The sequence below is a fragment of the Psammomys obesus genome, unplaced genomic scaffold (assembly GCF_907164565.1).
Source record: "Psammomys obesus unplaced genomic scaffold, mPsaObe1.curated_primary_1811, whole genome shotgun sequence".
In the NCBI taxonomy this organism is placed as follows: domain Eukaryota; kingdom Metazoa; phylum Chordata; class Mammalia; order Rodentia; family Muridae; genus Psammomys; species Psammomys obesus.
In genome coordinates this window covers 202-15,417 of record NW_026592325.1, presented here as the reverse complement: position 1 = coordinate 15,417, position 15,216 = coordinate 202, and the positions used below count along the sequence as shown (strand labels likewise).

Sequence of the window (15,216 nt, the reverse complement as noted above, 5' to 3'; positions counted from 1 at the left end):
CTGTCCTGTCCCCTGTCTTCTCTTGCTTCTGATGTCTTTTGCATTAGCCCTTCTGAATGAGGACTAAGCATCTTCCCTAGTGTCTTCCTTATTGTTTACCAGCTGTGAAACTATAAACAACATACCCACTGATAAATTTTCCTCCCTTTATGCCCATGTAACACCCAGAGTGCAAGTCCCCAAAATGACCAACAGGCTTTGAGTCCAATGCAAAACACCTGAGGGTCTTTTATTACAAGCTCAAGCTGGGTGACCACCCTTTACAAAGACAAAGGGGCAAGTGACCCCCAACTCCAGGAGAACAAGGTTTTCAAAGGGACAAAACAGAAGCAGAGAAGTGCAAGTCTTGGCATTACAGGATTGGGTGAAAGGGTCTCTAGGGGAGAGACAAACAAACCAACCAAACAAATGATTGGTTTGTTTTTAGGCACCAAGATGCAAATGGTCAGGCCCAGCTACCTGGGGGACACCTGATCCCCAGAACTACCCTGTTATGTTCAGGTTAGGCTGTAACAAGGGGGAGTTAACACATTCCATGGGCTTCCTTAGGCACTACGTGACCCCAGTCACTCCCTAAGGTTTACCTGGGTGGGGGCTGCTGCTGGACTCCTGCTCTGAAAGGACTGTGATCTGGTGATTTTGCCCCAGTCCCAGGAATTAACTCTAAGTTTTTGGACCTCTCACCCATAAAGCCCAAGCCTCCCACACCTGGACACTCAGTACCTATTCCCCAGGAGAGACTGGAGTCCTTAAGTTGTTCTGATAAAAGGAAAATCAGTTCCTATAGAGGCTGTTCTGTTTCTCTTTTATTTCCAGGTCTCTTCCATAAGTTCTTATCAAACACCCACTACCAGAGGAGAAATGTCTGGCAGGGATAAGAACCCACTGCCCTCATACTTGGAGCAACAGGAGAGAGACATGAAGCAGCACAGCCAAGCATTGTCTGAGGGCTCTGTCAACATGGGAACAGCTCAGTCTGAGAAGGCCAGTAGCTCAAAGGAAGCTCAGCATGAGGGTCAAGAAGTCTCGGATCCTACCCACAACAGGAGGAAGCAGATGGACCCAGAGCTGTTACAAACCAAAGCCCAAGCAGAGAAGGATTTGATACTAAGTAAGTAAACCAAGGACCCCAACCCACCACTTCATCACCACTGAGCCTTCCTGCCAGAGTTTCCATGGGCAGGCAACTGTAGAGAACTTCAAAGTTGGCTCAACACACCACATGACTAAGTTCTCAGCATAAAGACTTATTTGCCCCAAAGGGATGGAAGCCATGGGATAAGGGACAGGAGATAGAGGAAAAAGGAGAAGGGAGTAGGGAGACAGGAGAAAGGGGCAAGGAAGAAGAAGAAGAGGTATCTGTCCCAGGGAGACAAATGACTGCTTCTGGATAGAGAGTAGACAGATATAGCCCATAGACAAATGTCAGTTTATAAATGTAAAATGGGAAACCTTATGTTAGGATGAAGTTTTAAATCTTAATTAAGTGAGACAAATGGGACTTTTAGTTGTTGGACTTCAATATTTTGATAGCTGGACCTTGGTAATCAACCTCAGGATGATGCAGTGGTCAAATAAAAAATGGGCTTAAGGGATAGCTTTATGAATGTAATATAATGAGTTTTAGCAAGACAGAGGGAATGGGGGAGAAGGACAATGCCTGCCAGAGCCAGGTTCGCCATGCTCTGGTTTACTAGAGTTTCTTCACTAACCTCCTATCAAAAGGGTTCCCAGACCTAGGAGAGGCTGTAACCAGAAGGCATGCAGATACCCCTAAGTGAACCTTAGAGCCACACAACTTCTTCTACAGGAGTGAATTCTCAGGCCTTGGGTGGTCCTCGTAGCCCCTGGAAAGAAGCACTCTGCCAAGTACAGCTTTGGCAGGTCCAGGGGAGAATGTTGGGACAGGATGTAGAATTCAGCATTTACTTTATCTCTTAGGTGATGGTGCACACAACTGGTCATGACAGACAATTGATTGAAAGAACAAGAAAGACGGGAGGGAACCAAGGGTTTCTTCTCCCAGGGCTAGCTGTGGGCTGGCTGTGATGCCTCCGAAAAGTACTTAAGTTGACCCCCCACACATATTTTCTTCTGCAGCCAGGGCTGTGAAAAGCAGCTTCTAGCCAAAAACTACAGATTGTAAGAGGAGGCTCTTTGATCTGTAAATTAGTGGAGATCTCCCATATTCCTGCTAATGGTGGAGCTTTGAGTCAGTTAGCTTATTTGTGACTCTACAGGGGAATAAGAAATAAGAGAGAAACAGAATAGAGCACTCACCCACCCAAACACTCAAGAGAGAAAATGGATGAGGCGACTGGCCCCAACAGACTTTATTGTTCTGAGCAAATGCTCTCTACTTCAGAGAAAGAATTACCTCATAGTCAAAAGAATTTATTACAGACACAGATAAAACCATCACTGCCACAGACCAGCCCAGTCGGGCTCCCGGTGTCCGAGGGAGAACAAGGCTTTGGACAGGAAGACACAGTTTTGGTGATGAATTGACAGACAGAGACACCTTGATGGTTTTGACTCTGCTGCAACTTTACTGAAATCAAGCTGGTATTTTTATACAAAAGGCACCTTAAAATTGGCATGCTTCCCAGAACATTCAGACTTTTACCAAGAATACAAAGTTTACATTTTAACTCAAAATGTAGTCAAACAAAAAGCAGTGCCCACAAGAAATCTTGGCCTAAAAACTTTTTGATCAGAGCAAACAAAGAAAAAGAAACCTCAAATGTAGTTTCATTATTGCTAACCAGTGAAGAGGAAGTCAGGAGCTAAGTCAGATGCCTGCCAAAATCTTTCTCTATATCAAAATCTAACTACACCTTTGTTAACCATCCTCCCATATGTCCTGCTAAAGATTTACGATCATTCCTAGGAACAAGGCACTGAAGGGAGGGGAAACTCCCGCCAGCTGCACCTCCCATGCTATTTTTTCTTAAGAAGGAGCCTATTATTTTTTCACTATTCTTAATGCCTATTAATACCAAATCTAATTCATTACTTTTCTTAAACCTATTTATTTTACATTTTATTTTTGTTAAAGCTTTTAATAATCTACTAGTAATAAATTTCTTTATAAAATTAGTTGTGCTGTTTCAGGAGTCACAGAGAAAGATCAAAGAATTCAAAATTCCATTCCCAAGACCGCGCCCGAAAAGCACAGAAATCTCAGAATACGTCTCTTTGCCAAGTGGGATGAGTCTGCCAGGGACCTTCCAGGGAGGGAATTTCTGAAGAAAGCGTATCCCCCGCCCTGTAGCACATGCTACTATGGCAACACTGGCTTGGGTGTAGCACATCACAATGGAAGGGATTTTAGTAGTTGCTTGTTTTGGTATTAAGCTAAACATTTCTTCATCTAGTCTTACATTCCAAGATACAAAGTAACTTTAGAATGACAGTATTTTATGCTGTAAGCTATGAAGGTATAAGGAATTACAACAAAAAAGTTTGTATTTTTTGACAGTAAGGTTTGTACTTAATTTTGAGATTTTTTTGGTAGCCCCATTTTTTCCTGGGTTCATAGGAAGTTCAAACCAACTTGTGTATACTTAAGGTACACACCAGGATTTGTGGTCCCATCTCTACAGTGAAAGCTTATCTGAAGGCACAAATCTGTCGCGAGGCTTGTCTCCTAGTGAGGCATCTGGAAGTTTACAACGGTATTATTGCAGTCATAAAGTTTCTAACAACTGTTCAACTTTTTAACTTCTTTTTTTATTATTCTTTATTAATTACACTTTATTCACTTTGTATCCCCCCTGTGGTTCCCTCCCTCCTCCTGTCCCAATCCCTCCCTTCCTCCACCCTCTGCATGCATGCCCCTCCCCAAATCTACTGATAGGGGAGGTCTTCTTTTCCTTCCTTCTGAACTTCTAAAATTGTTTGAATCTCATCAGGAATTCCATTATCAGGAATTAATTCATTTGAATGGCAGTACATCTTCATAAAGATCCCATAGAAGGTTTATTCAATCTGGGTAAATACTCTGAGAGTGAGATTTCACACCATGTAAGATTTTTTTGAGAGACTCGGCAGTACAGAAAAGCAGAGATATCAGAGGATGGAAGTAATTCTGGGGTACATCACAATACAGACCTTGCAAAATACCAAACTACCTTCCAGAAAGCTCACATGCCTACTCAACTTCCCCAATTCAATGGCTCTTGGAAGTACTTGAAAACTGTAGTAGTGGGGAGAGGCTGGCATTCAGAATGGCTCTTTTTTAAAATTCTTTATTAATTACACTTTATTCACTTTGTATCCCCCCTGTGGTTCCCTCCCTCCTCCTGTCCCAATCCCTCCCTTCCTCCACCTTTTGCATGCATGCCCCTCCCCAAGGCCACTGATAGGGGAGATCCTCTTTTCCTTCCTTCTGATCCTAGTCAATTAGGTTTCATCAGGAGTGGCTGCAGTGTCTTCTTCTGTGGCCTGGTAATGCTGCTTCCCCCTCATGGGGAGGAAATTAAAGAGCAGGCCAATCAGTTCATGTCAGAGACAGTCCCTGTTCCTATTACAATGGAACCCACTTGGATTCTGAACTGCCATGGGCTACATCTGTGCAGGGGTCTTAGGTTATCTCCATGCATAGTCCTTGGTTGGAGTATCAGTCTCAGGAAAGACCCCTGTGCTCAGATTTTTTTGGTTCTGTTGCTCTCCTTTTGGAGTTCCTGTCCTCTCCAGATCTTACTGTTTCCTACTTCTTTCCTAAGATTCCCTGCACTCTGCCCAAAGGTTGCCCATAAGTCTCAGCATCTACATTGATAGTCTGCAGGGCAGAGCTTTTCAGAGGTCCTCTGTGTCAGGCTCCTGACTTGTTCCCTCTTTTCTCCTTCTTCTGATGTCCAGCCTCTTTGCCTTTCAGGATAGGAATTGAGCATTTTAGCAAGAGTCCTCCCTCTTGATTAGTTTCTTTAGGTGTACAGATTTTAGTAGGTTTATCCTATATTATATGTCTATAATAATGAGTGTAGACTATGTGCGTCATTCTGCTTCTGGGATACCTCACTCAAGATGATCTTTTCTAGTTCCCACCATTTACTTGCAAATTTCATGATTTCCTTGTTTTTTATTGCTGAGTAATACTTCATTGTGTAGATGTACCACAATTTCTGTATCCATTCCTCCACTGAGGGGAATCTGGGCTGTTTCCAGCTTCTGGCTATTACAAATAAGGCTGCTACAAACATGGTTGAGCAAATATCCTTATTGTGTACTTGAGCTTCTTTTGGGTATATGCCTAGTAGTGGTATGGCTGGATCTTGAGGAAGCACTATTCCTAGTTGTCTGAGAAAGCGCCAGATTGATTTCCAGAGTGGTTGTACCAGTTTACATTCCCACCAGCAGTGGAGGAGGGTTCCCCTTTCTCCACAACCTCTCCAGCATGTGTTGTCTCTTGAGTTTTTCATCTTGGCCATTCTGATGGGTGTAAGGTGAAATCTTAGGGTCGTTTTGATTTGCATGTCCCTTATGACTAAGGACGTTGAACATTTCTTTAAGTGTTTCTTTGCCATTCAATATTCCTCTATTGAGAATTCTGTTTAGCTATCTACTCCATTTTTTAATTGCATTAGTTGATTTGTTGCTGTTTAACTTCTTGAGTTCTTTATATATTCTGCATATTAGCCCTCTGTCAGATATACAGTTGGTGAAGATCCTTTCCCAATCTGTAGGCTGTTGCTTTGTTTTGATGACAGTGTCCTTTGCTTTACAGAAGCTTTTCAGTTTCATGAGGTCCCATTTATTGATTGTTGCTCTTAGAGCCTGTGCTGTTGGTGTTCTGTTCAGGAAGTTGTCTCCTGTGCCAATGAGTTCAAGGCACTGTCTCAGACTTACAGAACGGCACAGGGTTCAAGCCAGCTCCCAAATGGAGCACTTGATGACACTGGAGTTACAAACCCAGACTTTGGAGCTGAGCAGGGGCAGACTCCATCCCTGGCCCTATCACCCTGGACAAGTCACTTTATATTCCTCTGCCTCCATGTTTCCATCTGTGAAAAGGAAAGAGTATAAAAATCTGTTTCCTTGAGGTGTGAGAGTAAGGTGATAAACCACATAGAATATTAAACAGAGTCAATAAATGTTCAATAATTGTAAACACAAGCCTATGTGATTGCCACTACTGTTATTATAGTCTGCAACCCTGTGGGACAGATGCTCACAGTTACATATGAGGAAGCTGAGGCTCAGACAGGAATAGAGACTCACATGAGGATGGGGTAGAACCAGGACAGGTGTGTGACCTTCATGATCCCAGAGCAGGACCTGTGAATGCCTCATTCTCCCCCGTGTGACCATGGAGAAGGGTAAGCACATAGGACTCAAGGCTTGCTACCCTGGCTCCTACTGCTGCCTCTCTGACAAGCACACAACTGTCTTCTTCTCATAGCCAGTTCTCATTTCAGGCTCTATGGAAGCTCCTAGTATGAAGTCCCTTAGCCGGCCCAGCTCACCAGAACTACTAAGCTTAAGCCATGAATCTCAGAGATACTCTCAAATGTCAAATGAGGAGCCCAATGCATCTGGGTGCATAAGCAAAGGTAAGCTGACCTGAAAGCTGTGAATGGGAGTTATTGTCCACATAGATGGTGGCTCTTCACAGTGAGCTTCCATCTGCATGGAGACTTGGGACAGAATACTTAAATGCAAGGGCAAAGGAGCCGTGGTGAGGTGCTGGGTCACAGGCCAGAAACGACCCCTTTGGGCTCTACAGTGCTGAACTTGCATTTGACAGATGGGGAAACTGGAACCCATGTGGGTCATCAGTGAGCCTAGCCTAACTGGCACTCAGAGCTCAGCTCAGAATCGCAGTGGGCCTGAAGATCCCAGGGGATCCTGGTGCTAAAAGAAGGTCCCTTCTCTTGAAATAGACTGCATGAAGAGGATAGGCTCCTGCCTCAGCTTCAGTCAGTTTCTTTTACTGACCTCTCTTATTTCATTCTCACTTACCAGGCCACACTCTTCCTCTTCCTCTTCCTCTTCCTCTTCTCCAGCATCAAAATAGCCACCTCTCTTCAGTGTGCAAGGTCCAGAGAGAAAGGCTAAGTTATCCAAGCTCACAGTACATAGTGACAGATGCAGGGCTGGAATCTAGAACCATTGATTCCTGGGAAATGATTTCTTCCTCCTTCATCTTGCTGGTCTGTGAAAGTCTGTGTGCACCCAATCCTTCTCTTTCTGTCAAAGTCCATCTCCCACATGAAGCCTTGAAAATGTTTACAACAGAGTCAAACTTCATCGCCCTCAGTTGTCACTGGAATTTCAATGTCTCCTTTTCATCCTCTGAGCCTTCGCACTGCTCGCCATTCATTCCACTACCACATCTACAACAAATGCAGATCTCACATAGCAAGTCCCTTCCACATGGGGCTTAGGGAAGACTCCACTGATAATATTGTAGCAGTGATTATGCTGCTCATTTCTCTCCCTACAAAGGTTCTTTTGAATTATCTGAGTTCCTTCCAAAGAAGATGCTGAGATAAGATTTATGTTCAGGTCAAAAACTGGAGAGATGACTCCTCAGATGCACTGGTTGGAGAAATGGGGAGTAAGGCAGGAGAGGGGAAGCCCAGAAACATATGCTATCGCAAACTGTGGAGCAAATGTCTTAGTTTGTTTTCCATTGCCAGGACACAAAAGAGAGACTAGTTTGTTATTCTTGTTTTATACTTGCTTATTTATTTGTTTGTTTAGAACATGTTATTTAATTATAGTTCTGAAGTCTAGAAGACTAAGACTGGAGACTATGATTGCTCAGCTTAAAGGGGAAAAAGTATAAAGGGAAGCAGGTGCCTGAAGGAGAAAAGGGGCACCTTTCCCCAGCAGTTTGTCCATTCCTAGAAGGAAAGTATTGATCAATAATTAAGTGGCCCACCTCCGACCTCCAAACACTCACAATAGACCCTACATTAGCAACTCCATTTCAACATGAGTTTCAGAAGGGTCAAAAGACATCCAAACAGTAGCCACAAACAAGATATCTGAAAGACAATACAAAATATGCCTGTTGTTGCCAGGATGAAGGAAAAGTCAGGGGACAAAGTCTAAGACCTGAAAAATAAACTCTACCGCAGTCCAACATCATCCCATGAGATCCACAGTCTCAGGACTTCAGAGTGATGTTGTCAAGACGGTAATGGTGGGGACCAGTGGGCTCTGCCCCATTGTCCGCAATCTCCCCACTTCTCCCCAGCCCCAAATTACAGATGGGAAAGCTGAGCTCAGTGAACCCCTTGAATCACCCCATATTCTCAGCCCAAAGAGCAGGTCTGGCACAGGGTAAGAGGCTGATAAATATGGGAAGTATGAATGAATGTTATTAATTAGTCAAGTGAAAACTTAAACTAGAATCTTCTACTTTAAAACACACATTTTCTGCACTGCACTGTTCAGAACATAGCAACACCCACAGTCTTATGCTATGCAGCTTAAACAGATGCCTAAATTCATCTAGTTGTTGAAAGATGGAAGGAAGGAAGGAAGGAAGGAAGGAAGGAAGGAAGGAAGGAAGGAAGGAAGGAAGGAAGGAGGGAAGGATTGGATAACAAACAACTCTAAAGTGTATATTTATGTTCCATCTTTCTCTTCCTTTTTTAGGAACCATTTCAGAAATACATCAGAATGAAGAAAAAGAGAATCTTTACCCCACACTGTTCTTGAAAATGGAGACTTTGTCCAAAAATTTCACACAGCTACTACTCCTAGAAAAATCTTGCCCAAGAGGCTGGGAAACCTTGGTCAGGAAAAGCTGGCATCAATATGGACCAGAAGAGAAAGGACATCTGATTGAGAGCCAAGATTTATTTTCCCCAAGCCCGGGTACCCAGGAAGAGCCTCAGCTAGTCATATTGTATGGGGCTGCTGGGACTGGGAAGTCATCGCTGGCCAGGCATGTGAGCAGAGCCTGGGGGCAAGGCCGGCTTTACAGGGATCGCTTCCAGCAAGTTTTCTTCTTCAGCTGCAGGGAGCTGGCCCAGTGCCAGCAGCTGAGTCTGGCAGAGCTCATAGCACAGGGCCAAACTGTGCCCACAGCTCCCATCAGGCAGATCCTGGCTCAGCCTGAGAAGCTACTCTTCATCCTGGATGGCATAGATGAGCCAGCATGGGTCTTGGAGGGGCAGAATCCTGAGCTGTGTCTGCACTGGAGTCAGACACAGCCAGTGCACATGCTCCTGGGCAGTTTGCTGGGAAAATCCGTTCTCCCGGGGGCTTCCTTCCTGCTCACAGCTCGGACCACAGCTCTCCAGAGGCTCATTCCTTCCTTGAGGCGGCCGCGTTGGGTGGAAGTCCTGGGCTTCTCTGAGTCAGGACGGAAGGAATATTTCAACAAATATTTTCCTAAGAAAAGAAAAGCAATCCAAGCTTTTAGTTTAGTTCAATCAGACCCAGTGCTCTCGACCCTGTGTCTGGTTCCCTGGGTGAGCTGGCTGGTCTGCACTTGCCTGTCACAGCAGATGGAGCAGGGAGGACATCTCTCCCTGACCTCACAGACCACCACCACTCTCTGCCTGAAATACCTTTCCCAGTCAATCCAAGGTCAGCACCTGGAGACCCAGCTCAGGGCTCTCTGCTCAGTGGCTGCTGAGGGGATCTGCAGAAGAAGGACCCTGTTCAGTGAAAGCGACCTCCGTAAGCAAGGGTTAGCCCAGGCTGACATGGCCACTTTCCTGAAGATCGGTGTCCTTCAACAGCAGCCCGGCTCTCTGAGCTGCAGCTTTGCCCACTTGTGTCTCCAGGAGTTCTTTGCAGCGATGGCCTGTGTCTTCAGGGATGCTGTGGAGAGATGTGGTGATATAGAAAAGGACAGAATTGTGGAAACACTGATAGAAGTATATGGAATACATGCTTTATTTGAAGCACCCACCATACATTTTCTGTTTGGACTTTTGAGTGAGCAGGGAGTGAACGCGATGAAGACAGTCTTCAACAGCCAGTTGCCTCTGCTCACACCGTGGGAACTCCTGGGGAAAGCCAGAGCATTGCCCCAGCACCAGCACCTCTGTTCTCTGGGGTTGTTTCACTGCCTCTATGAGATTCAGAATAAAAAGTTTGTAACGCAGGTGATACACAGTGTTCTCTCAAAAAGGGTGCATGATCCGACATTTATGACTCACACAGTGTTCCAGACAAATGTGAGGCATCTGGTGATCCAGACAAATGTGGAGCTCTTAGTGGTCACTTTCTGCATTAAGTTCTGCCGTTACGTAAAGAGGCTTCAGCTGAATAGGGATGGACAACAGGGACCAACGCTGAATGCCCCCACCCTGGTTCTGTGAGTATCCAGACACAGCCCTCTCTCCAGCTTCCCCGTGGATCCCTCGAGCCCACATGCTCTAAACACAGGAAGCACGCTTAGCTGGTTCCAAGAAATCAGGGTAGAGGTCATCAGTGACATCAGCTGCTGAATCTGACCACCCTTCTCTGGCTGCCTCTGTGTGCCTGACCATGGGGTGGGCTGTGAAGTTCTGTCTCTCTATGCCTCGGTGGGACACCCACCTTCTCTCATTCAAATCATTTTCACAAGGTTCCAGCACCCCATAGTTACTGATCCTCTCCCTTAACACGCTTTCTCTCTGAGAAACTGCTCATTCAGCTACTGCAGGCACCAACTCCTATTCTCATGACAGTGACCTTGGCCCTGAGGGTTTCCACCATCACCTCAGAATGCATATGTATGATAATCCCTGTTTTCACCACCTAGATAACTACCTTGTATGTGTTGATGAAGGCATTCTGCCTTGGCACTCACCTGAAAGGGTTCCTAACTTCCTACCAATCCCAGCAACATGGTAGATTTCCCTTTCCAGGACCCCCACAATTGTGCCGTAGTGGTCATTTAGTACGTGTGTGTCTCTCCCCTCCAGATGATTCACTTTTTATGCATTTATTAACACTGATTTTATGACAGGCCCTACTAATCAATAAAAAGAGGAAAATACAGTTGCTGCCTGAGGCCCTCAAAAACTGGTAGAAAAGATAGCCAACTACTCTAATTATACAAGGCATGACACTTTCAAATGATCAGGAACACACTTCAGGGAAGGAAGTGTTCACTTAAGTGAACCAGAAAGGGAGAAATTCTCAGAGGAAGAAATGCTCTTATTTGAGTCTTTTCTTTCTTTGTTTGTTTGTTTGTTTGTTTGTTTTTTATTTGTTTTTCACACATTAAAGCTTTCTTCCCCGATAAGCTGAGCTGTACTTCCTAGCATAAGCTTGAAATTGCGGAGAATCCTTGATTTCAGGACTTTGATACCAATTTGGACAAGAAAGCAAAAGCCCATGGAATAACTAAGTGACCTAACCTAGTAGAATGACTGTTAAAGAACAGAAAGGAGATGAGGAGAAGAGGCAGAAAAGGTCAAAGAGAACGAATCTGATCAAATTCTGTGTTACACACATGTAGAAAGTTGCCTCAAAGACTTTATATGATTAGGATGGACTAATTAAAACATGCTTGTAGAAAAAGTGAGGCTGTATCAATTATTGAAACAACAAAAAATTAGTATCAAGCTGAATTCTATTTCTCAGAGAGGACAGCATTAAGAGTTGGAGTAGCTAAGCTTGATTGTGTGCATCTGTCATCAGGAAGTGAGGAAGATCAGAAGTCTCAGCCCAGCCTGGGCTGCATATGTGACACTGTATCATGGGCTGAAGATATTACTCATCAATAGAGATATTGCCTATTATATTGGTTGATTTTCTGTTGCTGTGATAAAACACCATGGCCAAGGCAACTTATAGAAGAGTTTATTTGGACTCATGGTTTCAGAGGGATCAGGGTCCATCATGGCTGAAGGAAATGATGCTAACTGGAGCAGCAGCTGAAAGCTCATATTTTGAACCACAAGCAGGAAGCAGAAACAATGTACTGGGAATGGCTCAAGACTTTGAAATCTTAAAGCCTGCCCCAAGTGACATATTTCCTTCCACAAAGCCACACTTTCTAAGCCACCTTAAAGCATACCACCAATTAAATCAAGCATTCTAATGCCCATGACTGTGGGTGACATCACATTAGAAACATCACACTTAGAAAGCCCAAGATACTAAGGTTGATCCAGAACATGAAAGAAAATGTATGGTATGCCCTTTATTCTAGAATCTATGTACTTTTTTATGGGAACACTGAGCAACACTATCTGTTATCTTATATTCACATTTATTTCCTTAAGCACCAAGCTGTCTTCTCTAGGTACTAAAAGTCTAGTATAATACCATCTCAATTGGACCATTTTCCTGTTCTTGGTCATTTTAAGTTTTTTATAATTGTCTATGGTTATAAACAAGTGAGCCTTAAAAGACCTTGATACAGGTCCTTGCCAGAAGTGGTCTGACATGGACCTTCAGAAGAATTCTGAGTATATACAGAGAAAGAGGCCACATAGGACAAGAGAAACCAAGAACACCAACCTGCTTGAAAAGTACAATGGTCTTAGGATCCTAGGACTACCCCACGAGAAAGTGAGAGGCTTTGCCTGCTAGTGATGAGGGAAAGTTGAAAGGAAATGTCAGACAAGACAGAGAGACAAGCAGGAGACCATTGCACACAAGGAAAACAGTTCAGAGCTGGAGTTCACTAAAGCCAAGAGAAGGAAAAGGACCAGACCAGGAAATTATGGCATCAAAGACAGCAGAATGAGCAACTTCTCTGTGTGTGGTTCATAATGCTTTTTAAGTAATACATTCTGAAGTTCCACGTTCAATCAGTATAAATGCTAACTATGCATCAAAACCGCCATCCTTTGGGGGCTGGCGGAGTGCTTCCACAGTTAAGAGAGCCCCCTGCTCCGGCAGAGGACATGGATCCCTTCCTAGAACCCAATCATAAGGCTCACACCACCTTGAACTACAGTCCCAGAGGATCCCAGGCCCTGCTTTTAACCTCTGCCAGCTCCTACATCCGTTTAGTGCACACACAGCCAAGCAAGCATGCAATCATAGACACAAAGAAATAAATAAAGCTTTTAAAAATATAATTCTTCAACATTTAGTATTTGATTTCCTTAACTTTTTTGGTTTTGTAAATTTGTAGTAAAGCATCCTATACTTTTTGTTTCAAATTTGGTCATATTTAATGTTTTGGGAGTTGTGGTTTCTTTTTCTGAGTTTTTTGTTTTGTCTATAGTGCTGGGGCTTTAATAGAGACCAAGTACAGAGCTATTCCCATCCCCTTGGAGTTTTCAGGTTAGGCTAGCCTAGAACTCATTGTTCTCCTCCCTTTGTGTGGTTGATTGCTGACATTAAAGAAATGCACTACCACACCACTCCAGACTAATCTCTTCTCCCTTGTCTGTGCTCCTCTGTTTTTGTAAGGATACAGAAGCCATGTAAACCAACACAGATCTAGTGTAGTATTTGTGATAATGACCAACATACCATCATGGTCATGCTCAACCATCTCTCCTTAGCTCTCTTCCCACCTCCCCTTTCCAGTTTTTCTTTATGAGAATCTAGAATTCTGCTCCAAATGAATGTAAGTCATTTACATCAAAAGAAAGAAGGCCTTCTTCGTGCCAGACCTTGTACTGGGCACTCTAGATGAAAAGCTAGACACCCGTTGATCCCCTGTGGGGCATCTGGACTGAAGCAAAAACAGACACAAAACAAGCACACAACATACTATGTTAAAGGATGTACATGAGAGACTGAGATGTTAGAGCAAATAAATTGGTAGAGAGGCTTATGGATTCTGGGGATGGTATTTTGAGGCCTGGTGCTCAGATAGAATCTTTTTTGTGGGGCTGTGAGTCACATTCTTCATGTCCATCTCTATCTCTCCCTCAGATCCAGGTGGACTCCAACCACTAATGCCAGTTGGTTTATTCTCTTTTCCAACATTATCTACAACAAAAGCCTGAAGGAACTGGACCTAAGTGGAAATCCCCTGAGCCACTCTGCAGTGAAGAGTCTCTGTTGTACCCTGAGACACCCTGGCTGCCATCTAAGGGCATTGTGGTGAGTCTGGCCTGAGTTCACCCCTGAAACCATGGATGGCAGGAGACTAAAGGGAAAAGCTGAGTCTAGGGTGAGGACTGGTATTCATCAGACAGTCACTGAACCCTTTGACCATATCTATAACAGGTGTCTGACTTGCTATGATAAACAAATGGGATTCTATTCTTGGGGATCATGAAATATTGACATTCATTAAGGAACACCACCAGCTAACATGATAACATGAGGTTCATGAAGGCTCCAGTGGACCAACTTTCTGTGGAAGTTTCTAGAATGATAACTAAGGAATAGAGAGGAAGAGGCTAAGTAAAAACATGAGGGAAGAAAGCTCCAGATGCAGGGAATGGCATGTCTCTCATTTCCTCCTGCTCTCTACCCTCGTAAATAACTTTCTACTCTGTTTCTATGGATTTCATGTTTATTAAGATTTTTTTAGTGATCTCATGCCCTATTCTAAGTCTGGTGAATTTCACATCAATTGGCTCTTGAAATATGCCAGTGAGCTGCCCTGGGCCTCATAGAACTCTGTCATGGCCAGTGGCAGGAGAGCAGTGTGGTCTTAACCTGCACTCCCTTGCTCCTGCAGCTCAGCTGTGGGAAGCATGAAATTACCCACATAGGCCAGAAAAGGCACCCCAGAGAGCTAAGCATTGCCAGAACAGCATGCCAGGGCTCACAAAGGAAATCCTGAGCTCAGTACCCAAGAGCACTGAGCCCAGGAGAAGCTGACAGTGAGAGTCTCTCTTGCAGGCTTGTTAAGTGTGGCCTCACATCCAGCCACTGTCTGACCCTGGCCTCAGCACTCAGGAACTGCTCCAGATTGGCTGAGCTAGACCTGCAGCTGAACGACCTGGGAGATGATGGTGTGAGGCTGCTGTGTGAGGTGCTGAGGAAACCTTTCTGCAACCTCAGTATCTTGTGGTAAGCAAAACCCTGAGATACCCATCTGAGCAGGAAGAGGAGAGGGGACTTGGTGGAGGACGAGACAGCAGGACAAAAAAAGGAAAAGGGACAGATAATGCATAGTTAGCCTGGCTCTTGATCAGTCTGTCCAATTCCCCAGCACAAGCACATGGACAGCTACTAGAGGAACACTTCTCAGGGGTATCTAGCCAGTGCCCTTCATGTGCTCAAATAACCACAGAGGCTCTACATATTCCCTGTACCCAAATTGTTCTGGTTCTTTCAGCCAAGAGGAAAAGTCCAGCAACCAATGCCATGGGACTTCTCTCTGCTTCAATTCTCAAA

At 44.4% G+C, this 15,216-nt stretch overlaps 1 protein-coding gene across 1 annotated transcript; it reads left to right on the top strand.

The window, feature by feature from the left end:
• Positions 1-960: 960 nt before the first annotated feature.
• LOC129681217 (NACHT, LRR and PYD domains-containing protein 1a-like) lies at positions 961-14,893 on the top strand. Its single transcript, XM_055613119.1, has 4 exons — positions 961-1,111; positions 8,611-10,285; positions 13,798-13,968; positions 14,719-14,893. The coding sequence occupies exons 1-4, from the start codon at positions 961-963 to the stop codon at positions 14,891-14,893; spliced, it is 2,172 nt and encodes a 723-aa protein (XP_055469094.1).
• Positions 14,894-15,216: the final 323 nt, after the last annotated feature.

Excerpts from the sequence above, each read along its gene's own strand:
- LOC129681217 (XM_055613119.1), top strand. The coding sequence starts at position 961 with ATGGGAACAGCTCAGTCTGAGAAGGCCAGTAGCTCAAAGGAAGCTCAG. Across the intron at positions 1,112-8,610 it reads AGAGAAGGATTTGATACTAA|GAACCATTTCAGAAATACAT; the intron begins GTAAGTAAACCA and ends TTCCTTTTTTAG. Across the intron at positions 10,286-13,797 it reads AATGCCCCCACCCTGGTTCT|ATCCAGGTGGACTCCAACCA; the intron begins GTGAGTATCCAG and ends TCTCTCCCTCAG.